The following is a 24,983-nucleotide window of genomic DNA, read 5'->3' as shown; positions in this document are numbered from 1 at the left end:
GGTTGGGGTGCTGAGTCAGCAGCGCGGGGGGGGGGGCGCAGGCTCCGGTTTCGCAGCCGCCGGGTTTGGGTGTCACCACAGGTTAAAAATAAGGCAGATCCGAGTCAGGGTCACCCGAAACCGCGGGGGGGGGGGACCAGGACCCCCCTGTGCCCGCTGGCACCTTGTGGGGGGATTCCGAGCACCCTAATTCCCAGCACACGGGGGTGTCCCCCCAATAATGGGGGTCCCGTCTCTGGTGGTTCCTTGGCTCTCCCCCCAAGTTCCGGGGTGTTTATGGGGGGTCCGACCCCCCCAGCCCGGGGGGATCCGCTTCCCCGCGCTCAGCAGAGCGGGTGGTCACCCGATCCCAGGGGACAGAGGTGACAACAATCCCGCGTCCCCCCCGCTATGACGGAGCGGGGCAGCTGGAGACTGTGGGGCTGGGGGGGGTCCCTGCGCTGGGGGGGGCACCCGGACCCCCATCTTGCTGCCCTCAGGGCCAGCTTGGGGGTCCCTGTCCCCCAAGCAGGGGCTCTGGGGACCCCAAAGCGGGGGACACTGGTCACGGCTCCTTATTTTTAGCCCCCCCCCTCACCGGCTCTTCTTTCCTGGCTTAATATGGACCTGGAGCGGGCGGCGGGGACAAGAGGGGACAGGAGGGGACAGGGGGGGACGGGGCTGAGCCCCCCGGCCGGACCCTGCGCCCCCCGGGGCCCTGAGCCCCCCCCGTGCCCCCAGGGGTCGGGGGATCAGGGTGTCACTGCCCCCCCGTTGTGCCTTAAGCCACCCCGGGGCTGGGAAGGGGACAGGTGTCCGTGTGTCCCCGCCCGGCTGTGTCCGTCTGTCCCCTCCTGACCGGGCCGGAAGGGGCCGTGTCTGTCCCTGTCACCCCCTACTAGGACCAAGCAGGGGTTGTTTGTCCGTCCCCTGCGCCGCTCCAGTCGGGCTCCGTCTGTCTCTCTGTCCGTCCATCCATCCCCGGACAGGAGGGAATCCGTCTGTCTGTCCCCGAGGCTGTGTCCGTCTGTCCCCCAGGCTGTGTCTGTCTGTCCGTCCCTCTCCAGGAGCTGTACGTCCGTCTGTCTCTCTGCCCCGGAGCTGTCTGTCCGTCCCCTGGCTGTGCGCCCATCCCCGCTCGTCCACCCGTCCCATCCGCATCTGTCCGTCTGTCTGTCAGTCCCACCCCCGTCCGTCCGTCCCCTTCTGCAGGTCCGTGGGTCCCCCCCCATCCCCCGCCGTCTGTCCGTCCGTGTCCCTCTTTCCCGCCCCACTCCGAGCCATGGGGCCGTGGGGGTGGGCGCTGGCGCTGCTGGCCCTGGGGACCGCGATCCCGGAGGGGTCCCCAGGCGGGGGTCTCGACTTCCCCACGTACGACGGGGAGGACCGAGTGGTGCCCGTGACCCTGCGCAATTACCGGGCGCTGCTGAAGCGGTTCCCGGTGCTGGCGCTGCTGCACCGGCCCCCCCCGGCGGGGGACCGGGGGGCCCAGAGACACCACGACATGGAGGAGCTGGTCCTGGAGGTGGGCACGGGGGACACCGTGGGGGACCCTGCGGGGTGCTGGAGACACGGGGGGACATGCAGCGGCATTGGGGAAGTGGTGGTTGTGGGGAGCTGGGGACACTGGTGGGGACTGGGGGATGCTGGTGGCACCAGAGACACTGGTGGGGATTGGGAGATACTGGTGGCTGCACCTGTGTGGCACTGGGGACACTGGTGGGGACTGGGAGATGCTGGTGGGATTGAGGACTGCACCCAGGTGGCGCCGGGGACAATGGTGGGGACTGGGGGATGCTGGTGGCTGCACCCATGTGGCACTGGGGACACTGGTGGGAACTAGGGGCCAGTGGTGGGACAGGCACCAGCATCCATGTGGCACTGGGGCCACTTTAGGGAGCAGGGGATGCTGGTGGGACATGGACTAGGGCACCAGCACCCACATCATGCTGGGGACACTGGTGGGGACAAAGGGACAGTGGGGACGGCTGGTGTCCCCAGCGCCATGTCCCCCCAGCTGGCAGCCCAGGTGCTGGAGGACAAGGGGGTCGGATTCGGCCTCGTCGACTCTGAGAAGGACACGGCCCTGGCCAAAAAGCTGGGTAAGGGTGACCTCCCCCCAGGCACAGGGACCTCCCAGATCCCCCCCCAGGCACAGGGACCCCCCCAGATCCCCAAACCTGGCACAGGGACACCCTGACCCCCCAGGGCTGACGGAGGAGGACAGCATCTACGTGTTCAAGGAGGACGAGGTGATCGAGTACGACGGGGAGCTGGCGGCTGACACGTTGGTGGAGTTCCTGCTGGATGTGAGCCCCCCCCCATCCCATCCAGGACCCCCCCCCCCAACCTCTACCCCCATCACTATCCCAGGGGGGAACCCAGGAGTCCGAGTCCCTGAACCCCCTTTGTGTGACTGGGGGGACCCAGGAGTCCTGACCCCTCCCAGTCCTGACCCCCCCCGGGCAGCCCCCCCTGACTTGGGGGGGTCCCTGGGGACCCCGGTGCTGCCCCCCAGGTGCTGGAGGACCCTGTGGAGCTCATCGAGGGCGAGCACGAGCTCCAGGCCTTCGAGAACATCGAGGACGACCCCAAACTCATTGGCTACTTCAAGAACGAGGACTCAGAACGTACATGGGGCTGGGGCAGCTCCTGGTGTCTCCTCCTGTGTCCCCCTGTCCCCTCCATCCCCCCCAGCACCACAGCCACAGCCCCCAATCCATCAGCCATTTGCTTGTCCATCCATCCATCCATCCATCCATCCATCCATCCATCCATCCATCCATCCATCCATCCATCCCTCTGTCCATCCCTCCATCCATCCCTCCATCCATCCCTCCATCCATCCCTCCATCCATCCATACATCCATCCATCCCTCTGTCCATCCCTCCATCCATCCATCCATCCATCCATCCATCCCTCTGTCCATCCCTCCATCCACCCATCTATCGATCCATCCATCCTTCCATCCATCCCTCCATCCATCCCTCCATCCATCCCTCCATCCATCCCTCCATCCATCCACCCATCCCTCCATCCACCCATCCCTCCATCCACCCATCTATTGATCCATCCATCCTTCCATCCATCCCTCCATCCATCCATCCATCCATCCATCCTTCCATCCATCCCTCCATCCATCCCTCTGTCTATCCCTCCATCCATCCCTCTGCTTGTCCCTTCACGAGGGACCAACTCTGACTGTGGGGCTGGGGGGATCCTTCTGGAGCCAGAGCCCCCCAGGACAAACCAGGGCTGGGGGGGCTGGTGCCAGATCCTGGTGCCAGATCCCGGTGCCGGATCGTGGTGCCGGATCCCAGTTCTGGTACCAGCCCCATCCCTGTCCCTCCAGACTTCAAGGCCTTTGAGGCAGCAGCAGAGGAATTCCACCCCTACATCTCCTTCTTCGCCACCTTCGACAGCAAGGTGCGTTGGGGGCCCTGGGAGGGGCTCGGGGACCCCAACCTTCCCTTGGGGGGCTCAGGGACCCCCAACCCCCAGACAGCCAAGAAGTTGACGCTGAAGCTGAATGAGATCGACTTCTACGAGCCCTTCATGGAGGAGCCGGTGACCATCCCCGGGCGGCCCAGCAGCAAGGAGGAGATCGTGGCCTTCGTGGAGGAGCACAAGCGGTGGGGGCCCGGGAGCCCCCCCACCCTCACACGGTGTCCCCAGGGGTGCCGGGGCAACCGGGAGCCACGGGAGGTGGTTGCCATGGGAGATGGTTACCATGGGGAGGGTGTTGCCATGGGAGAAGGTTACCATGGGGAGGAGTTGCCTTGGGAGATATGGTTGCCATGGGAGATGTGGTTGCCATGGGAAAGTGGTTGCCGGGGAGATGGTTGCCAGGGGAGATGGTTGCCATGGGAATATGGTTGCCATGAGAAAGTGGTTGCCATGGGAGATGTGGTTGCTATGGGATATATGGTTACCATAGGAAAGTGGTTGCCATGGGAGGTGGTTGCCATGGGAGATGGTTGCCATGGGGAGGCAGTTGCCAAGGGGGTGGTTGCCATAGGAGACCATTGCCTTGGGAAGGTGTTTGCCATGGGGAGGCGGTTGCCATGGGGAGCCGGTTGCCATGGGAAAGTGATTGCCATGGGTGGTGGTTGCCATGGAGACAGGTTGCCAAGGGAGGATGGTTGTTACAGGAGACCTTTGCCATGGGGAGGCAGTTGCCATGGGGACAGGTTGCCATGGGGAGGCGGTTGCCATGGGGACCGGTGACTGCCAGGGCAGCCGCAGCCGCGCGGATGGGGGATATCAGGGGTGGGGAAGACCGGAGGGGGGGGCCCCCCCAGTGCCCAGTGGGGCCCGAGCCCCCCAATCCGCTCCCCCTGTCCCCAGTCCCTGCGGTGACATGAGTTTGTGAGGCCTCAGGGGTGGGGGCGGTTCTGGGGGTGTCGGGGGGTGTTGGGGGGCGGCCCACCCCCCCCGGGCCGTGGGAGGGGCGGGCAGGGCAGGGTTAAACCCGAGCGCTGCCGGGATGTTCCGCAGCCTTAATCCCCCCCCGGATCAACCTGCCCCCCCCCGCCGCGGCCTCAATCCCGCTGAAGATGGGGAGATGGAGGGACCCTGTATGTCCCCCCCCGCAGCGAAGTGCCGGTGGTGTTGGGGGGCTCAGCCCGCAACCTGTGCCCCCCACCCCTCCAGATCCATCCCAGATGTCCTGCCCCCTCCCCCAGCCACTGCCCCCCATCCCAGCAGCCCCACAGTTGCACAGCAGAGCTTGGGGATGGGGGGGCAGCATCTCGGGGTAGGGGGGGAGGAATTGGGCAGGTTTGGGGGTGTCCCTCACTGTCCCCCATCTCACAGGGCCACTCTGCGGAAACTCAAACCTGAGAGCATGTACGAGACTTGGGTGAGCGTGGGGGGAGAGGGATTGGGGGGGGTCCTTCCCCCATCGCCCTGACCCCAAGGGAGCCCCCCCCAATTGGTGACACCGGCCCGTGTCCCCCCAGGAGGATGACATGGATGGGATCCACATCGTGGCCTTTGCAGAGGAGGATGATCCGGGTGAGGGAGGGGCCCAGGGGGGGTCAGGGAGCCCAGTGTGGGGGTCAAGGAGTCCGGGGGGGTCCTGGTGTCCCCCAACCCCGGTTTCCCCCCCCACAGATGGGTTTGAGTTCCTGGAGATCCTGAAGGACGTGGCCCAGGACAACACGGACAACCCCGACCTCAGCATCATCTGGATTGACCCAGGCGACTTCCCACTGGTACCGGCCCCCTGGTGGGGGGGACACCCCACATGACCCCCCCAGTGCTGGGAGGTGGCCCTGGGGGGGCCTGACCCATGTGTGTGTCCCCCACAGCTCATTCCCTACTGGGAGAAAACCTTCAACATCGACCTGTCCCGGCCCCAGATCGGGGTGGTCAATGTCACTGATGTGAGTGTCCCCCCACCCCGGGACCCCTGACATGTCCCCCCCTCGAGGACCCCTGATATGTCCCCCCACGAGGACCCCAGACGTGCCCCCCCCTATGCCAGCCAGTGTCACCCAGTCCCAACAGGCTCATCACAGGCAGCATCTGGGAGTCAGGGTCCCAGTCTGTCCTGTACCCAAGTGTCCCGTGTCCCCCCCGCCGTCCCCTCCCGCGGCCGGTGCCCCCCCCGCCCTGTCCCCTGCCTGTCCCACGTCCCCCCCGTGGTGTCCCCAGGCTGACAGCGTGTGGCTGGAGATGGCGGACGAGGAGGATCTGCCGGGCCCCGAGGAGCTGGAGGGGTGGCTGGAGGACGTGCTGGCTGGGGACATCAACACCGAGGAGGACGACGACGAGGACGATGATGATGATGATGATGATGATGATGACGATGACGATGATGACGATGATGAAGATGAAGATGATGATGATGATGACGACTAGGCCTTGCTGGGCTTCTGCTCCCAGCCCTGGCCCTGCGAGAGACATTAAAGTCCCCAAAGAACCACATTGTGTCACCAAGGGAGGGACAGGGGAAATGGAGACACCCCAGATGTGGATGAGAAACCCCGGGGGAGGGTTGTTTCCGTGGGGCTTCCTGGAGGGACAGTGACACCCACGGGGACATGGACACTCGTGGGTGTCCCACTGTTCCCCTTCCCTGGGGTGACAGTCCCAGGCAGGGACCCCAAAAGGACGGGGAGGGGGTGTGGGATCAAGGATCGGCATTCCCACCCAGCCACCCACGGTCCCCGCGGGGCGGGGCGGCTCCCCGGCCCCGCCCAGCTAAGCCCCGCCCCCACAGCCCCGCCCAGCTAAGCCCCGCCCAGCTAAGCCCCGCCCCGTTGCTCAGAGCGGCAGCACCGCGATCCCGAGCGGCCGCACCGGCACTGGCACCGCCACCGGCACCGCCCCAGCCGGCCGGTAAGTGCGGGGCTGCGCGGGCACCGGCGGCTCCGGCCGCCACACGGGACCGCGAGCGGAACCGCGGCCGGATGCAGGTGGCGGCCGCCGCCATCCGGTCCCGCTCCCGATCACGGTCCCGATCGCGATCCCGGTCGCGGTCCCGGTACCCTCAGCCGGGCAGTGGCCGCGGTAGTGACCCCCCCTCCGGTACTAGACATCCCCCCCGCCCCGGTAATGCCCCCCCCGCCCCGGTAACGCGCGATGCCCCGCCCCGGCCGTGGCCAGGAAGGGGTTAACGGCTCCGGTGCTACCGGAGGTGCCAGGACACCCCCCTCCCCGCCGGTGCCTCCCCCTCCGCGGGTCTCGCCCGCCTCTTCCACTTCCCCTTTCACTCCCCTGGGGGGACGCGAACCCGTGACCTGCGGGGGAGGGAGTTGGGGGGGGTGTTCGGGCCCGCCGGTCCACCCGGTGCCACCCGGTCCCGGCCCCCACGCGGGACACGGGATTCGCCATCCCCACCCGATCCCGATGCTCCCCCCAGTTCCCCCATCCCCACCCGAGACCCGGCGTGTTCCTCATCCCCCTTGGATGCCACCCGGGCCCCGTGGGACGCGGGGTCCCCCCACCCGCGCCCCATCCCCACGCTGCCACCCAGTGCTCCCAGTGCCGCCCAGTACCCGCGGAGCGCCGGGATGCCACCCGTACCCTGGGGCAGGGTACCCCCCTGCCGCCGGTGGGTGAATTGGGAGCGGCTGCGTGGCCGGACTCCCCAGGAACACGGGTGGGAGGGGGCGCGTGAGGCGGTCACGCGGCCGGGCTGGGCCCAACTGGGGCCAAACTGGGGCCAAACTGGGCCGTGGCGGCGGTGGAGCCGCCTCTTCCGCCGCGCTGCCCCGGGACGGGGAGGGCTGGGGGGGCCACGACTCATCTCCCCCCCCAAACCCCGTGCTCCGCCCCACGGAGCTTCCGCACTGTCCCGCGTGGGGAAACTGAGGCACGGGGAGGGGCGGGGGCGCATCCAGATGCGCCCCAGATGTGGGATGCACGTCCCGGGGGATGCAGCTCCCGCCGCGGGCAGGGCGAGAACCCCGGGACATGGGGAGGGGGGACCCCGCGGCCGGTGCCGCTGCCCACGCAGCAGGACGGTGCCCGCGGGGCCGGGCCCGTGTCCGTGGGGCCAGCACCGTGATTCGGGTTGTCGCGGGGGGGACCCGGGGGCGGCCCCGGCCGGCGCTGCGCTGCTCCCGCTGCACAAAGGCCCCTTGTCCCCGGGGCTGCGGGGGGGTCCGGGTGGGGGGGCCCTTCCCTCCTGTTCCCGCTGTCGCCACCCGCCCCAAAGTCCCGGCGGGGGGGACAGTGATTGTCGGCCCCCCCCCGCTTCGCCCCACACCTGGGTCGGAGCGGGGGAGACAAAGGCGGGAAGGAACCGGCCCACCCGTGTCCTGCCCCCCCCGTGTCCTGCTCTCCCCGGCTCCGTGTCCTGCCCCCCCCGCCGCGGGATTAGGCGCCCCCCGCCCCTCCCGCCCTTGTGAATGGCCCCCCGTGTGGACACGCCCCTCGTGCATATTCATGAGGCGTTTTGCATGGGACGCGTGAATGGGGGGGGGGGGGTCCCGCGGTGGGGGGCTCGGGCATCCCCCCCTATTCTTTCCAGGGCCGCGGCGGGGTGGGAGGGCGGGGGAACCCAGGCGTTCGGGCGGGACCCGCCGGGCCTGGAACGGGCAAGCGGCCACGGCGGGGAGGGTGGGGGGTCCCCGCCCCCACCCCCCGCACCCCCCCCGCCCGGAAGGACCCAGGCGTCCGGGCCAGGGGCTGAGTCATCGGCGGCCTTAAAGGGGCCGGACACGGCGGGGACACGCGTGTCGGAGAGGGGGAATGAGTGTGTTTGGGTGTGGGCGTGATGGGTGGGGGGGGTGTGAATGGGTGGGGGGGGTGTGGGTGTGAAGCAGGGGGGGCGGGTGCACGCGCGTGCACACGTGTCCGTGCGGGGGTGGGGGTGTCTGTGCGTGCAGGTGTCTGCGGGGGGGGGGGGGGGGCCTGTTTACGGTTCACGCACGAGTGTGCGTGTGCGGGGGGGAGATGCGGGTGGGGCGCATGCGTGCACGTGCCATCGGGGGAGCAGCGCGGTGGGTACAAGTGTCTGTGTGTCCCCCCCACCCCCCTTGTGTCTGTGTGTCCTCCCGTGTCTGTGGGCCCCCCGCTCAGCACCCACAGGTGCCCCCCCGGGAAAGGGGGTGGGGGACACACAGGAGGAGCCCTGAAGGGCGGCCGGGCTGCGATCGCCACGGCAACCGCATCCCCGGGGTGGGTGGCAGCGGTTGCCATGGCGACCGAGGCGCAACAGGGGATGGATGGGGGGGATAGGGTGTGACACCCCTCCCCACTTCAGCCTTGACCCCCCCCCCCCAATCCGTGCTTGGTGCTGGGGGTGCTCTTGGCGCCCCCCACCCCGCAGGGATGCGGTGGGTGCATGGGGGGGCTGTGCTGTACCGGGGGGTCAGCCCACACCATGGGGGGGTCCGCGCAGGGACAGGGCGCGTGTGCGAGGCTCCTCTGCGCTGGGGGGGGACACAAACACACACACACACACACACACACACAGAGACACACACAGCGGGTCCCGCCGTCCCTGTCACATCCCGTGAGCATCACATGAGTCACGGGCCAGCGGAGCCCGGCTGGCGCCGCGCGGGGGGGTCTGGGGGGGCCAGTGGCTGAGCCCGGGCAGCTCGTGACGCCGGTGGCACCAGCCATGGCCGAGTACCGCAGCTTGCTGGAGGAGCTGGCACAGAACATCACGGCCGAGGACCTGGAGCAGCTCAAGTCGGCCTGCAAGGAGGACATCCCAGCGGGGAGGGGGAGGCCATCGCCACCAGCCACCACTGGTTCGCCTTCCTGGAGAAGCACGACAAGCTGGGCAGAGGTGACACCCCCCTGGCCCTGGTCCTGGTCCCCATCCCTGGACACTGCCCGGGGCTGGTCCACATCCGTGTCCCCATCCCCATCCTGGTCCCTTGTCTGCTTTCCTTGTTCTCCATCCCAATCCTGGTCCCCATCCCCATCCTGGTCCCCTGTCTGCTCTCCTTGTCCCTATCCCCATGCTTGTCCCCATCCTGGTCCCCATCCTTGTCCCCATTCCCATCCTGGTCCTCATCCCCATCCTGGTCCCCTGTCTGCTCTCCTTGTCCCTGTCCCCATCCTTGTCCCCATCCCCATCCTGGTCCCCTGTCTGCTTTCCTGGTCCCCATCCTTATCCTTGTCCCCATCCTCATCCTGGTCCCCATTCCAGTCCCCATCCTGGTCCCCTCTCTGCTTTCCTGGTCCCCTCTCTGCTTTCCTGGTCCCCATCCTTGTCCCCATCCTCATCCTGGTCCTCTGTCTGTTTTCCTGGTCCCCATCCTTGTCCCCATCCCCATCCTGGTCCCCATCCTTGTCCCCATCCTTGTCCCCATCCCTATCCTGGTCCCTGTCTGCTTTCCTGGTCCCTGTCTGCTTTCCCGGTCCCCATCCTTGTCCCCATCCCCATCCTTGTCCCCATCCCTATCCTGGTCCCCTGTCTGCTTTCCTGGTCCCCATCCTTGTCCCCATCCCCATCCTGGTCCCCTGTCTGCTTTCCTGGTCCCCATCCCAGTCCCCTGTCTGCTTTCCTTGTCCCCATCCCAGTCCCTTGCCCTGATCCCTGTCCCCCACCCTGGTCCCCACCCCTATCCCTGTGGTCCCCAGCCTGGCTCCTGTCCCCTCTCCTGGTTCCAGTCCCTGTCCCTGCTCATCTCTGTCACCTGCTGCTGCTCGCTCTGTTCCCTGTTCCGTGTCCCACGCTTTAGTCCCCATCCCCTGTCCCTTGCCCGGGTCCCCATCCCTCCCTGCTCCCCGTCCCCGGGGGTGTCCCAGCGCGTGTCCCCGTGTCCCCGCAGACAACCTGTCGTACATCGAGCACATCTTCGAGATCTCGCGCCGCCCCGACCTGCTCACCATGGTGGTTCAGTACCGCACGCAGGTGCTCAAGATCTCCGAGGAGGACGAGGTGGACACCAAGCTCACCCGCATCCCCAGCGCCAAGAAGTACAAGGGTGAGCACCCCCCCGCCAAGAAAAGTGACCTCCCCATGGGGATGGGGACAAGGGGCAGGGTCCGGGTGGCTTTGGCCCGGGGGGGCACGGCGGAGCCCCCCCCTGATGGCGCCATGTCCCGCAGACATCATCCGACAGCCCTCGGAGGAGGAGATCATCAAACTGGCCCCCCCGCCCAAGAAAGCCTGAGGGGGGGGCGAGGAGCAGGATGAAGGCTGTGCCCCCCCCGTGTCCCCCAGCGCCTCTCCGGCCCCGGGCAGGCGGGGGGGGGCGGCGCGGTCACTAACCAAGTCTTAACGCCCCCCCCCCTACCCGCCAGGGCCGCTCTGCGTGTGGGGGGGGGGTATGGGGGGGTGGCGCTTTGCTGTTCCCAGGGGACCCCCCCAAGCGCTCAGTGGGAGGGGGGACAACAATAGGGACCCCCCCCACCCAGTCCAAGTTGTGGCACTGGGGGGGACAGGCACCGGGACCACCCCCCCCACCCCAATGTTGTGGGGGGGACACAGGGACATGGGGACGAAGGAGGGGGCAGGTTGGGAGGGGGCGAGTGGCACGGATGAGCTGGGGGGGGGTTGTGGCCCCCCCAGGAGGATGGAGTGAGTTTGTGAGGCCTCAGCCCCACAGGGCGGGGGGGGCACAGCTGTAGTGTCCCCCCCCAGGGGCTGCAATGAGGGGACAAGCAGGTGACATGATGGGGGGGGCGGTGGCAGCCCCAGTGCAGGTGGTGACATGGGGGGGACCCCACACCCCCCCCCCAGGGCATTGGGGAATCTCCCTTGGAAAGACCCCCCCGAACCCCCACTTTGGTGGGGGGGGGGGGCGGGCACAACTGGGAGCACCCCCCATCCAGCCAAACTGATTGGGGGAGGGGGGGGGGGTCCTTCCAGCCTCTCCCAGTGCCATACTGGGTGGGGGTGGGCACAGGACTGGGAATGGGAACAGCCCCCCCAGTGTGCGTGGGGGGGGGGTCTCTGGGGTTCAGCTCTAGCTACTAACCCGGGGGGGGGGGCACTGGAGAGAGAATATGTTAATATATTTTATTTAATAAAAGCTAAAACCCGCAGAGCGCCTGCGTGCGGCCCCCGCCTCGTGTGTCCCCCCCCGCGTGTCCCCCCCCTTCCATGTCATGTCCCCCCCCCCCCCCTATTTATTGTCTCCAGGACAGGGACCACATTCATTTCCCCCAAAACTGTGTCTTTTGTTGCAAAATGACTGTTTGGGACCCCTCTCCCCCCACCCCCATTGAGATCCTGGTGCGGGGTGGGGGGGGACAGGTGACACCGCAGTGTCCCCTGGGGGGGTCCCCTCCTTGCTCCCTGTCCCCCCCCCCCCCCAGCCCTGACCGCGCTGACTGTGTATGGATCTCATAAATGGAGATGAAAAGCTGCTCTGGAGGGTCATTTGGCTCTGTTGGGGGGGGGGCGTGGGGGACACTGGGGACACAGGGGAGGGGACACTGGGGACACAGGGGAGGGGACACTGGGGACACGCAGCCCTCGGCCTCTCTCTATCGCTTTTTATTGCATTTATATATAATATATATTCAAACTTTTACAATAATTTTAACTTGATAACATCCAAGTTCGATTTGGTTTTAATACATACAAAATTAGGCCTCTAACAGTGACGGGGAAGCCCCCCCCCGCCCTCCCCTTTCCCCCCCCCCCCAATCAAAGAACAGAATATGGGGGGAGGGGGGGGGGCAGGGGGGGCCAAACCAAGTGCAAATCACTGATATGTACAAACCAGACAAGCATCTCTGCAAACACCCCCGGGGGGGGAAAACGGGGGGTACACAGCCCCCCCAGATCAAGGGGGGGGGGCCCTGAAGAGCGTGAAGGGAGGGGGGCCCCCCCCAAAGAGGGGAACGGGGAGGGGGGGCCACGTTAGTACAAAAGTCCCCCGTCCCCCCCGCTCCCCACACACGGCGGGTCCTGGGGAGGGAATGGGGATGCGGGATGGGGAGGGGGGGTCCTTAATAAGTCAATACAAAGCTCAAAGTGTTAGTGGGGGCCCCCCCCGGCGGTTTGGGTGGGGGGGGGCTCAGGAGGGCATGCACTGCACCCGGTCCGGACCCTCCTCCTCCTCATCCGAGCTGTCCGAGGAGCTCGGGGACTCGTCCGAATCGCCGTCCGGCGCTCCCGGTTCCCGCCGGCGCTGCCGAGGGGGGGAAAAACACAATAGGGGGTGAAGTGGGGTGCGAAGGGGCTTTGGGGGGGTGCGGGATGGGTGCGGGGGGGTCACCTACGCGGTGGTGGCGTCTCTGTCGCAGGTGGTGCATGAGGAACCAGAGCATGTGGCTGTCGAACATGTCGGTGTGGTGCAGGCTGTCCTCGTCCCGCTCCAGCTTGTTCTTCTTGATCACCTGTGCATTTTGGGGGTCAGGGGGGGTTTAAGGGGTTCAGGGGGGTCCCCCCCCCCCATCCCAGGACTCACCTCCTTCAGCCCGGCCAGCTTGGTGGGGGTCTCGGCTGTGGGCGCCCAGATCTTGACGTCGTGGTCCAGGCCACTGGTGGCCAGGACGGGCAGGTGGGGATGGGGCTCCAGGCAGTTTACCTGGGGGGACACATGGGGGGTCACCCATGGGTGTGTTGGTGGCCCCCCCAGCCCCTCAGGTCAGATCTCTGTCCCCATGGACCCCTCAACACTGGGGGCTGGTGTGTGTCCCTCCTCAGTGGCCCTTTGTCCCCACCAGTGTCCCTGGTATGATGTGGGTGCTGGTGCCCAATCTGTGTCCCACCAGCATCACCTGGTCCCTAAAGTGTCCCCAGTGCCACCTGGGTGCAGCCACCAGTTCCACCAGTGTCCCCAGTGCCACCTGGGTGCAGCCACCAGTCCCATCAATGTCCCCGGTGCCACCTGGGTGCAGCCACCAGTCCCACCGGTGTCCCCAGTGCCACCTGGGTGCAGCTACCAGTCCCACCAGTGTCCCCAGTGCCACCTGGGTGCAGCCACCAGTCCCATCAATGTCCCCAGTGCCACCTGGGTGCAGCCACCAGTCCCATCAATGTCCCCAGTGCCACCGGGGCGCAGCCACCAGTATCCCCCAGTGTCCCCAGTGCCACCTGGGTGCAGCCACCAGTCCCATCAATGTCCCCAGTGCCACCGGGGTGCACCCACCAGTCCCACCAGTGTCCCCAGTGCCACCTGGGTGCAGCCACCAGTATCCCCCAGTGCCACCTGGGTGCAGCCACCAGTCCCACCGGTGTCCCCAGTGCCACGTGGGTGCAGCCACCAGTCCCATCAGTGTCCCTGGTGCCACCTTGGTGCAGCCACCAGTATCCCACCAGTATCCCCCAGTCCCCACCAGTGTCTCTCACCACCCCCTGCCATCAAACCCTCCAATTTGGGGTGTCCCCAAGCACACCGAGCCTGGGGATGGGGGACCCCAAACCCCCTCACAGCAAAGCCCAGGGGAGAGGGGCCATGGTCCCCAAGGGCACTGGGGGGATGTGGGGGGGTCCTGGGTGGGATGTGGCACTTAGCAGGGGACCTGGGGGGCACCCGGCGCCGCCAGCGGGGGTGGCGGTGCCAGCAGCCACCAGGAGCTGGCACGGAGCCACGGCCACCGGACAAAGGGTGACTGTGGGGGACAGAGCGGCGAGGGCTCTGCCATCCCCGTGACACCAAAACCTGTCCCCCCCACCCCGAACCGCGGTGCCACCAGCCCACCCCCCCCCCCAAGTGGGGATATAATCCGCTGGAGCCTGGAAATTCAGCATCGCCCCCATGTCCCCATCCAATGAGAAACTGTAACTTTGAAGCTTATTTAGGAAGTTTTCAAGGCAGAAATGGGGTGTAAGTCTGGGGGGGGCGCGGGGGGGACTCACCACACCGCCCTTGTCGCCCTCCATGAACTGCACGATCTGGCAGGAGGATTTTTCCCATAGGAAGATGTGGCCGCAGTCGCTGCCGCTCACCACAAACTCGCTCTTGGGGCCGTAGAAGTTGACGCCTTTCACTGCGGGGGGGGGGACACAAACCACGGTCGTGGGTCACAAACCCGCGGTGTCACCCCCGCCACCAGTTTCTAGCGTGACGGGCACATCCCGTCCTCACCGGTGGCATTATTGCGATGTCCCTTGTATCTCTTGATGTACTCGGCGCCGTCGCTGTGCGAGGAGTTGAAGAGATAAATGTCCTCGTCGTTGTAGCTGGCCAGGAGCTCTGGGGGGGACAGAGGGGACGGCGTTAGTGGGGGGGGACACGCAGAGGTGGTTGTGACCCCCCCGGTGCCACCAACTGGGGCTGTGACCTCTGTGCCACTCACCTGAGCCGTCGTGGCTGTAAACCAGGCAGGTGATATTGGCCTTGGACTCGCTGTTCACCTGGGGGGGCACAGAGCTCAGCTCCCACCTGTCCCCATAGCCCCCCCAAAGTGGGGGTCACCGTGTCCCCAAACCGCGGCGCTCACCAGGTGGTGCGGGCAGAACTTCTTGAGGACGCCGTTGTTCTCGTTCTCGTCTATTTTCCGCTGGTCGTAGATCCTGGGGGGACAAGACGGTGGCATTGGGTGTTTGTCACTCGCTCAGGACACCGGGGACACCGGGCAGGAGCGCGGCAGAGTCGCAGTTTCCCCCCAATGCCGCGTCCGGCCAAAGCGGCTTAATGTCACCTCTCATCGCTCGGCAGCACGTGACAACGTCACCGCCTGTGTCCCTACAGGCCACCACCTGCGGCCGGGACGATGTGACCGTCACCGCGCCGTCCCTTGGCGGCTGCGGCTGAGCAGCGCTCGCGGTTCTCCCGAAGCTGCCGCGGCACCGGCTGAGCAGCCGCGAGTCCACGTGTTCGGCATTTCCCAGCCCGGCGCCCCGGGAGCCGCTGCCTGTTTGCCAGGCGCTCCGGGGAGCCGGCGGTGCCGGCGGCGCGGCCGCGGTGTCCCCAGGGAACGGCTCCGGCACATCCGGCGGGTTTGGTGTGCGTACAATTCGCTTCGGCCACAAAACGGGCGCCACCGCGTTTGGGGCTTTAAACCCATTGGGTGTGGGGAGCCAAGAGGATAGACGGACAGAGCCGAGGGGACAGACAGATGGACACAGCCCGGACGCACGCCCAGGGCTACCCCCAAGGCCAAAGGGCTTTGTGTTCATGACCTACAGAGCCGGGTCCTGCTGAAACCGAGCCCATCCCCAGCCCTAATCCCATCCCCGGGGGATGAGATTAATCTGGGACCGAGGGAGGGTTAATCAGCAGCTCGTTAAGTGTTGCTAATTGCCGAGGGAAGGGTCTCCCCGCTCCAGGACACAGGATCCCACGCTAAACCCCAGAGGATCCAAATCCTCCTGGTTAATCCCCTCTATGACGGGAGGTCGGGCTGCGGAGGCGGCAGCAACCGCAGCGTTTTGGGGGCCACATGGGATTTTGGGGCTCAGGGAGGACCGGCTGAGCCCCCCATGGGGATATTGGGTCCGTTTTGGGGGTCAGGTTGGGCACAGACTCACCTGACAAACTGATCTCTGCCCCCCACAGCGAATTGGAAGGTGTTGGCGGGGTTGACGTAGATGGTGTACAGACCCACCTTCTTCTCCTTCTCCTTGGTGACCACCAGTTTCCTTGAAGAAACGAGGCAATAAAATCACAACAAAACAGCAGCAAAATAATCCACCTCGGCTTCAAAACAGGGTCCAGATGGGAGACGCAGAAGCTCCGCGAGTCTCTTACTCACTCGCGGAGAAAAACAACACCCCGCCAACAAAAGAACCCAAAGGCGCCTGTTCCAGCTGGCAGCTCACACGTGAGATCGGTCCCTGTTCTTCCAACACCTCCCGGGTACAACCGGAGTAAGTCCGGAGCGGAACCGGATTAACTCCGGAGTGGAGCCGCTTTGCTGCCGTTTCTCCCGCCCGTCTGGGCTGTAATCAGGCGCGGATTTACCGAAACCCGACACACGCGCCGTCCCCATCCCCCCCAGAGCGCAGGATTTGGGGTTTCAGACATGAAGGCAAAGGCGGCAGCTCCAAAGCTCGGCTTTAATTATACCGTTCGGCTTAACGAGAGCCGGGAGCTGCTTCCAGCCTGAGCGCCAGTGTCACCCGCCCCGGGTGACAATTGCTGCTGCTGCCAAAACCCCCCAGGAGGGAGGGGACGGACAGACAGACCCCGGGGTCCCCGTGGAGGGAGGGGACGGACAGACAGAGCCCAGGGTCCTTGTGGAGGGAGGGGACAGACAGACAGACCCCGGGGTCTTTGCGGAGGGAGGGGACGGACAGACAGACCCCAGGGTCCCTGTGGAGGGAGGGGACGGACAGACAGACCCTGGAGTCCCTGCAGAGGGAGGGGACGGACAGACAGACCCCAGGGTCCCTGTGGAGGGAGGGGATGGACAGACAGACCCTGGGGTCTTTGCGGAGGGAGGGGATGAAGAGACAGAGCCTGGGGTCCCCGCGGAGGGAGGGGACGGACAGACAGACCCCGGGGTCCCCGCAGTGGGAGGGGACGGACAGACAGACCCCGGGGTCCCCGCAGTGGGAGGGGATGGACAGACAGAGCCTGGGGTCCCCGTGGAGGGAGGGGACGGACAGACAGACCCCAGGGTCCCTGTGGAGGGAGGGGACGGACAGACAGACCCTGGAGTCCCTGCAGAGGGAGGGGACGGACAGACAGACCCCAGGGTCCCTGTGGAGGGAGGGGATGGACAGACAGACCCTGGGGTCTTTGCGGAGGGAGGGGATGAAGAGACAGAGCCTGGGGTCCCCGCGGAGGGAGGGGACGGACAGACAGACCCCGGGGTCCCCGCAGTGGGAGGGGACGGACAGACAGACCCCGGGGTCCCCGCAGTGGGAGGGGATGGACAGACAGAGCCTGGGGTCCCCGTGGAGGGAGGGGAAGGACAGACAGAGCCCGGGGTCCCTGCGGAGGGAGGGGAAGGACAGACAGAGCCTGGGGTCTTTGCGGAGGGAGGGGATGAAGAGACAGAGCCTGGGGTCCCCGCGGAGGGAGGGGACGGACAGACAGACCCCGGGGTCCCCGCGGAGGGAGGGGACGGACAGACAGACCCCGGGGTCCCCGCGGAGGGAGGGGACGGACAGACAGACCCCGGGGTCCCTGCAGAGGGAGGGGACGGACAGACAGACCCCGGGGTCCCTGCAGAGGGAGGGGACGGACAGACAGACCCCGGGGTCCCTGTGGAGGGAGGGGACGGACAGACAGACCCCGGGGTCCCTGCGGAGGGAGGGGACAGACAGACAGACCCCGGGGTCCCTGCAGAGGGAGGGGAAGGACAGACAGACCCCGGGGTCCATGTGGAGGGAGGGGGCGGACAGACAGACCCTGGGGTCCCTGCAGAGGGAGGGGATGGACAGACAGACCCCAGGGTCCCTGCAGAGGGAGGGGACGGACAGACAGACCCCGGGGTCCCTGCAGAGGGAGGGGACGGACAGACAGACCCCAGGGTCCCTGCAGAGGGAGGGGATGGACAGACAGACCCCGGGGTCCCCGCGGAGGGAGGGGACGGACAGACAGACCCCGGGGTCCCTGCAGAGGGAGGGGAAGGACAGACAGACCCCGGGGTCCCCGCAGAGGGAGGGGATGGACAGACAGACCCCGGGGTCCCTGCGGAGGGAGGGGACAGACAGACAGACCCCGGGGTCCCCGCGGAGGGAGGGGATGGACAGACAGACCCGCCAGCCTCACAGACCCGGCTCCGCAGGCCCGGGGGGGGAACGCGGGGGCAGGATTAACCACAGCGGTTTTGAGCCACCCGGGCGCTTTTTGTGCTGGTTACGAAACAAACGGGTCCGGGGCCGCACACAAAAGCCCTCGCGCACACAAATAAACCCAACGCGCCGCGCTAAGCGGGATCATCTCCAAAAGAACACATCGCCGGATTGGAAAAGTACCGAGACACCAAACTCCGACAGCCGCCGTTGGGTTTGGAAGCTCGTCAGATCCAGCACGCACCACCCGGCTGCTCGTTAATTATTGTTTCTCAATTAACAGCGACAGCGCTCGTGCCAGCACGGGGAGGTTTCCACGCCACGATGAACCGGGACCCTCCGTGCTGCCGCGCAGCCACCGCGTTATTATATCTATTGGTATTATTTCTATTACCCTCTGGAGTCCCAACAAGGGCAGGATGAGGGTCCAAACGCTAATTAGCGCGGTTGAAAAACTCCGACCAGCGGCAACGCGCATTGAAAGGCAAAAATCGCTCGTTATCCCACTTTTCGCCCAAGAAACGGGCGCATATCGCCACGACGAACCCCCCAGCGCGGCCGTACTCACGAGGCGGGTCGGTCCTGCCGCAGGTCGATGGTGAAGACCACAGCATCTTCACCTGCCGATAGGAAAGTGCATGGAGAGTCCGGTTCTAGGGCCAGCTGCAAGATAAACACTCGGGCGTCGGTTCCCTTTGCACCGACAGCGCCACCAGCCCCTGTCCCTCCGCCAAAACGGCGCCGCGGTGGCGCCAAACCCGGCGCCCACACCCTCCTTGGCCCCTCTGAGGTGATGGGGACAAGAGAAGAGCTTTGGATCCATCCCCTCCCCACATGTGGGACCACGTGGCAGCGGTTCTGCCATCACCGCTCCCGGCAGCGCGGGACAGGAGGGTTCCCAGGGGTCTTTGGGGGTCCCCAGGTGTTTTGGGGGTCCCTCAGGGGGTCTTCAGTGTCTCAGAGGGTTGTCCGGTGTCTTGGGGTTCCCCAAGTGTTCTGGAGCATCCCCAGGTGTTTCAAAGGTCAATGGGTGCCTTGGGGGGTCCCTGGGTGCCTTAGGGGTCCCCGGGTGTTCTGGAGTATCCTCGGGTGTTTCAAAGGTCAACGAGTGTCTTGGGGGGCCCCTGGGTGTCTTGGGGGGTCCCCAAGTGTCCAGGAGTATCCTCGGGTGTTTCAAAAGTCAACAGGGGTCTTGGGGGTCCCTGGGTGTCTCAGGGGGTCCCCAAGTGGCCAGGAGTATCCTTGGGTGTTTCAAAAGTCAACAGGGGTCTTGGGGGTTTCCTGGGTGTCTTGGGGGTCCCTGGGTGTCTCAGGAGGTCCCCAAGTGTTCTGGAGCATCTCCGGGTGTTTCACAGGTCAATGGGTGTCTCAGGGGGTTCCCCAGATGTCTTGAAGGTCAATGGGTGGCCTGGGGGTCCCTGGGTGTCTCAGGGGGTCCCCAAGTGCTCTGGAGCATCTCCAGGTGTTTCACAGGTCAATGGGTGTCTCAGGGGGTTCCCCAGATGTCTTGAGGGTCAATGGGTGGCCTGGGGGTCACCAGGTGTCTCAGAGGGTCCCCAAATGTTCTGGAGCATCTCCAGGTGTTTCACAGGTCAATGGGTGTCTCAGGGGGTTCCCCAGATGTCTCGAGGGTCAATGGGTGGCCTGGGGGTCCCCGGGTGTCTCAGGGGGTCCCCAAATGTTCTGGAGCATCTCCAGGCGTTTCACAGGTCAATGGGTGTCTCAGGGGGTTCCCCAGATGTCTTGAGGGTCAATGGGTGGCCTGGGGGTCCCTGGGTGTCTCAGGGGGTCCCCAAATGTTCTGGAGCATCTCCAGGTGTTTCACAGGTCAATGGGTGTCTCAGGGGGTTCCCCAGATGTCTCAAGGGCCAATAGGCCTCTTGGGGGGGTCCCTGAGTGTCTCAGAGGTCTCCAGATATTTCAGGGGGGGGTCTTGGGTGTCTCAGGGGGTCCCCAACCGCCCCCTCTCCGCGTGCCGCCGGGGTGTCACCTTGTGCGAAGCTCCCTTGTGCTGCGCCACGCGCTTGGTGTTCCTGCAGCACTGGGTGGCCGAGAGCTCGGCCACGCGGACCTGCCCGTCGCGGGCGCACATGGCGAGCGTGGAGTCCCCGCTGTTGGGCAGGAACTTGGCCTGGGGGAGACAGAGAGGAAAGGGGGGGTGGAAAGACTTTCAGCACCGGGTTTTGGGGCAAACCGGTGAGTTTCGGTGGTTAATTCCCACCATGAAGCAGCCAGACCCTCCCACAGCCCTCAGATGTTTCTACCGCATCGTCCGGCCGCAATCTCATACAAGGGGGACCCCAGATTGCCCCCCAGTCCCCTCCTCACCTGGAAGACGTTGCTCTTGTGGCCGCTCTCGAAGTCCAGCACCGGCCGCCGCCGCAGCCAGTCCCAAACCACAACCTTGAGGTCGTCGCTGCCGCTGGCCAGCCAAGTGCCGCGCTGGTTGAAATGCAGCGTGTTGACGCAGCCCGTGTGGCCCTCCAGCCCGTGCTGCAGGCAGAACCGCTGCACGAACACCCGCGCCCCGCACGCCTCGCGCACGAAGCGGGCGCCGCGGCCCAGCTCCCGCTCCCGCAGCGCCGGCAGCGCCCGCCAGCGCGGCCGCGGCAGCGCCGAGGTCTCCGAGGACACCCAGTCCTCCAGCGCCCGCTCGTCGTCCGAGGAGTCGTGCTCGCGGCCGCCGGCGCGCTTGCGCTGGGCGCGGCGGCGCGACCGCTGCTCTTCCTCTTCTTCCTCCTCCTCCTCGTCATCCGAGCGGTCCCGGGCGCGGCTCTCCTCGGTGATGGAGTAGTGCCCCGTGTCGTCCATGCTGTCCGAGTCCTTCTCCTCACCCGAGCTCTCGGTGTCGGTGCCGCGGCTCTCGGCGCGGGTGGGCGCCGCCTCGTCGCCCGTCAGGCTCAGGCTGAGGTCCGAGGCCTCCACCTCGATGCCGGAGGACGTTTCGCGGCCCTCCTCGGCCGACATCTCCTCGGGGCTGCTGGACAAGCTGCCTGCGTGGCGCAGGCGACGCCGTGAGCCCCCGTGGCGGGACGGCCCGGCGCGGGCGCCCCCCGGCAGCCGGCCTTACCGTTCACGATGTCCGTCTTGCCGTCCATGCCGTTACCCTTGTCCGACATTGCGCGTTCCGAAGCAAACCCTGTGCGGGAGAGGGTGGAAAACATGGTGAGGCAGGAGCCGCGGACACCCCAGTGTTGTGGCGCTGTCACCCATGGGTGGCTTTTGGTGAGGACAGCGGAGCTGCCGCGGTGGGTGACACAGGAGGGGACGCGGAGCCACGAGTTCGGGAACACAGAAGGAACAAAACCATTTGAATCCTGCTTTGCTCTGTTTTTAGAACGTTTCACCCAGCGATTCCCCGTTCACACGGAGCCAGAACATCATTAACTCCGGTTACAGTGACTGCTCTGGGGACTAATCCTCGTTAGAGCCGGAATTAACAGCAGCAGAGTCCCAAGGCGCCGAGGTCTCTGCCTTGGCTGGGTCTGGCAATGCCGGCCCTGCACCAGAAATAGATGATACCGGAGCAAACGGGGCTGGAACTGGGTCCAGACTCCGCTCCTCAGGGGCTGTTTCCTCTGTCACATCAGCTCTGTCACCAACACCTTCTCCCGCAGGTGAGGGACACACATGAGAGGAATTGCCACCCCATAACCAGCCTGACTGTCGCACCCACCGACACCGGGCACCGGCAACTCCCGGGGAACCAGGATTGAGGACGGAACCCCCACGGTGCCACGGCGGAGCCAGGGACAGAATGGGGACACCACGAGGACACCGGGCTCCCCGGCCACCTTCCCCTAAAAATATCCCGGCGCAACACCGGTCGGCAACTTGCACCCATGAGACGGGTCCTGCCGCGAGTCGGTGGGACACGGAGCGACCCGTCACCAAAACATTTACAGAGCGACACAAACACCCCGGCACCGCCGCACGGAGCAGAAATGGGGCCGGGGGGAGCGTGGCGGGGGGGGGGGGGTTCCCATCACCGGGAGTCCCCACGCCGGTAAACGCCACAGTGTGGCCTCACGGCACCGGCACGCACCGCGGCGCAGCCTCGTGCCCGTGTTTACGCCGGGGCCCTCCCGGCTCGTGTCGCGTCGCGCTCGGCTCGGCCGCTTCTATTTAAGGAAAGTTCCCTCAGCGGCCATGGCCGGGGCGGCCGCGCTCCAGCCGCCGTCCCCCCCCAACCAGCTCAAACTCCCACAACAAGCCGTTTTCACCCCTTTGAGGGGGAGAAGCTGGGGGGACCCCCCAGCCCTACACTTGGGGTTCACCCCAAACCCGCCCCGGAGCCCAGTGGGGCCCCTAATGATGCTAATTAAGCAGCTTCTTCCCATCTACAAGTACAAGGGGTTCAGCCCCAACGTTTCAGGGCACCCCAGAGTCTCTTTGGGGGACGCAGCACCCACCCCCCCCCCCCCAGCGCAGGCAGGGCCTAATTAACCACAGTTAACGAGCATGGCGGGGGACACAAGGGTCCCCGGGTTGGCAGAAATGCCACCAGAGCAGCCCCAAAACCGCAGCACTGGCACAAAGAATCTGGCAAAGCCAAGACAACCGGGGGCAGACACAAGACGGACAGACGGACGCGCGGCCGGGGGTCCCACTCACCTGCGTGGCGGTGCCGGGGGCGCCGGGGCTGGGGGGGTCGCTGGCAGCTGACGGGAACAACAGGTTATATCACGGGAACCCCCGCTTGGGGACACCCTGGGGACAACGGGACTGTCCTGGGAGGGAGGGGGTGACACAGACCCAAGGACGGGGTTTGGAGCGGGGGTGCTGGAGGGACCCTCAGCACCACAGGGGGGTGGGGGAACCCCCGGTGTCCCCCCCAGCTACACGGTGACACCGCGGAGGTGACAACACCCCGGGGGTGAGAGGGACCAGGATGGGGCAGAGGGAGCCTCAGGTTCCCTCCCACGGGCTGAGCGGCACCGGGGGGCACCGGGAACCACCCCCCGGGACAGCGGGGACTCCCCCAGCCCCCTTCCCATAACACAAGGTCCCCCCAAAGCGCAGCGATCCCCGGGGAAAAGCAGAGACCCCCCCCCTCAGCCCCCCCTAACCCACTCGGGTCCCCCCGAAAGCGCCGTTCACCGCGGGGACAGCGGGACCCCCCCAGGCTGAGGCCGCGGGGGGAGGGGGGGGGGGGGGCAGGGAGGCCCCGGGGCCGCGGCGGGACCGGCCGGTCGGGGCGGGGAGGGGGAGGGAGGGGAAGGCCCCGCACCGACCCGGCTGCCCGGCAGCTCCCGGCCGTCGCTCAAGCGCGGGCCCCGCGGGCCCCGGTCGCTTCTCCTCCGCCACCGGCCCCGGGAGCAGCCGCCGCCATCTTAGTGCACCGCCTCCGCGGGACGCTTTACGGCGCCGCTTTACGGCAAACGGGGCCGCGGCGCGACGGGCCGCGCGACAGCGACGGGCCCCCGCCGTCGCCATGGGAACGCGCCCCCCTCCCTTCTTCCCCCCCCCCCGGGCCCGTGTTATTGTAGGGTCACCCTGTGCCCCCCATGTTATTGTAGGGTCTCCCTGCACCCTCTTTAACGTAGGGTCACCCTGTCTCATTGTGGGGTCACCCCATGTCCCCCCTTGTTATTGTAGGGTCGCCCTGTGCCCCCGCTTCCCCCACCCGGGTCGTGTTCTGCGTGTCCCCGTGGTGTTGAAGGGTCACCCCGTGTCACTGTGGGGTCACCCCGTGTCCCCCCTTGTTACTGTAGGGCCGCCCTGTGCCCCCCATGTTATTGTAGGGTCTCCCTGCACCCTCTTTAATGTATGGTCACCCCATGTCACTGTGGGATCACTCCATGTCCCCCCTTGTTATTGTAGGGTCACCCTGCACCCTCTTTAATGTAGGGTCACCCCGTGTCCCCCCTTGTTACTGTAGGGTCACCCCGTGTCCCCCCTTGTTATTGTAGGGTCACCCTGTGCCCCCTTTGTTATTGTAGGGTCACCCTGCACCCTCTTTAATGTAGGGTCACCCTGTGTCCCCCATTGTTATTGTAGGGTCTCCCTGTGCCCACCGTGTTATTGTAGGGTCGCCCTGCACCCTCTTTAATGTAGGGTCACCCTGTCTCATTGTGGGGTCACCCCATGTCCCCCCATGTTATTGTAGGGTCACCCCGTGCCCTCTTTAATGTAGGGTCACCCCATGTTGCTCTGGGGTCACCCCATGTCCCTCCTTTTTATTGTAGGGTCACCCCATGTCACTATGGGATCACTCCATGTCCCCCCTTGTTATTGTAGGGTCACCCTGTGCCCCCCATGTTATTGTAGGGTCACCCTGTCTCGTTGTGGGGTTACCCCATGTCCCCCCGTGTTATTGTAGGGTCACCCTGTGCCCCCTTTGTTATTGTAGGGTCGCCCTGCACCCTCTTTAATGTAGGGTCACCCCATGTGCCCCCTTGTTACTGTAGGGTCACCCTGCACCCTCATTAATGTAGGGTCACCCTGTGTCCTCCATTGTTATTGTAGGGTCACCCTGTGCCCCCCTTTGTTATTGTAGGGTCGCCCTGCACCCTCTTTAATGTAGGGTCACCCCATGTCACTGTGGGATCAGTCCATGTCCCCCCTTGTTATTGTAGGGTCACCCTGTGCCCCCTTTGTTATTGTAGGGTTGCCCTGCACCCTCCTTAATGTAGGGTCACCCTGTGTCCCCCATTGTTATTGTAGGGTCTCCCTGTGCCCACCGTGTTATTGTAGGGTCGCCCCACAACCCCCTCGTGTTATTGTAGGGTCGCCCTGCACCCTCTTTACCGTACGGTCACCCTGTGACACTGTGGGGTCACCCTGTGTACCCCCTTGTTACTGTAGGGTCTCCCTGTGCCCCCCCTGTTATTGTAGGGTCGCCCCACGACCCCCTCATGTTATTGCAGGGTCACCATGCTGTGTCACTTGGGGTGTCCCCCCCTCCTCGGCCACCCCTGCCTCAGTTTCCCCAGGCGGGAGCCAGCG

General features: G+C 65.9%; 3 protein-coding genes across 4 annotated transcripts; 2 read left to right on the top strand and 1 right to left on the bottom strand.

Moving 5' to 3' along the window:
• The first annotated feature begins 1,261 nt into the window (after positions 1 to 1,261).
• CASQ1 (calsequestrin 1) lies at positions 1,262 to 5,909 on the top strand. The gene is made up of 11 exons (XM_065042693.1): positions 1,262 to 1,504; positions 1,997 to 2,081; positions 2,188 to 2,288; positions 2,498 to 2,609; positions 3,333 to 3,406; positions 3,482 to 3,612; positions 4,796 to 4,841; positions 4,942 to 4,996; positions 5,096 to 5,196; positions 5,293 to 5,367; positions 5,639 to 5,909. The coding sequence occupies exons 1-11, from the start codon at positions 1,262 to 1,264 to the stop codon at positions 5,843 to 5,845; spliced, it is 1,230 nt and encodes a 409-aa protein (XP_064898765.1). The 3' UTR covers positions 5,846 to 5,909.
• A 3,150-nt stretch (positions 5,910 to 9,059) lies between these two features.
• On the top strand, positions 9,060 to 11,449 carry PEA15 (proliferation and apoptosis adaptor protein 15). Its single transcript, XM_005508986.3, is given in 4 exon segments — positions 9,060 to 9,156; positions 9,159 to 9,230; positions 10,222 to 10,377; positions 10,502 to 11,449. Coding segments are annotated over 4 exon segments (390 nt in total). The 3' UTR covers positions 10,567 to 11,449.
• Positions 11,450 to 11,878: 429 nt separating this feature from the next.
• Positions 11,879 to 23,419, bottom strand: DCAF8 (DDB1 and CUL4 associated factor 8). 2 transcript variants are annotated; one of them, XM_065043003.1, is made up of 14 exons: positions 23,270 to 23,419; positions 22,650 to 22,696; positions 21,106 to 21,174; positions 20,364 to 21,028; positions 20,026 to 20,166; positions 18,604 to 18,698; positions 15,822 to 15,932; positions 14,792 to 14,864; positions 14,648 to 14,705; positions 14,437 to 14,544; positions 14,208 to 14,338; positions 12,814 to 12,933; positions 12,626 to 12,742; positions 11,879 to 12,534 (listed from the first exon to the last, which is right to left on the bottom strand). In XM_065043003.1, exons 3-14 carry the CDS (start codon positions 21,152 to 21,154, stop codon positions 12,421 to 12,423), a joined length of 1,782 nt encoding a protein of 593 aa, XP_064899075.1. In that variant the 5' UTR covers positions 21,155 to 21,174; positions 22,650 to 22,696; positions 23,270 to 23,419; the 3' UTR covers positions 11,879 to 12,420. The 2 variants fall into 2 exon arrangements, with proteins under 2 accessions (XP_064899075.1, XP_064899074.1); XM_065043002.1 differs by having other exon boundaries at positions 23,266 to 23,370.
• Positions 23,420 to 24,983: the final 1,564 nt, after the last annotated feature.

This window comes from Columba livia, chromosome 28 (assembly GCF_036013475.1).
Source record: "Columba livia isolate bColLiv1 breed racing homer chromosome 28, bColLiv1.pat.W.v2, whole genome shotgun sequence".
NCBI lineage: Eukaryota > Metazoa > Chordata > Aves > Columbiformes > Columbidae > Columba > Columba livia.
This window is presented reverse-complemented; position numbering and strand designations above follow the sequence as displayed.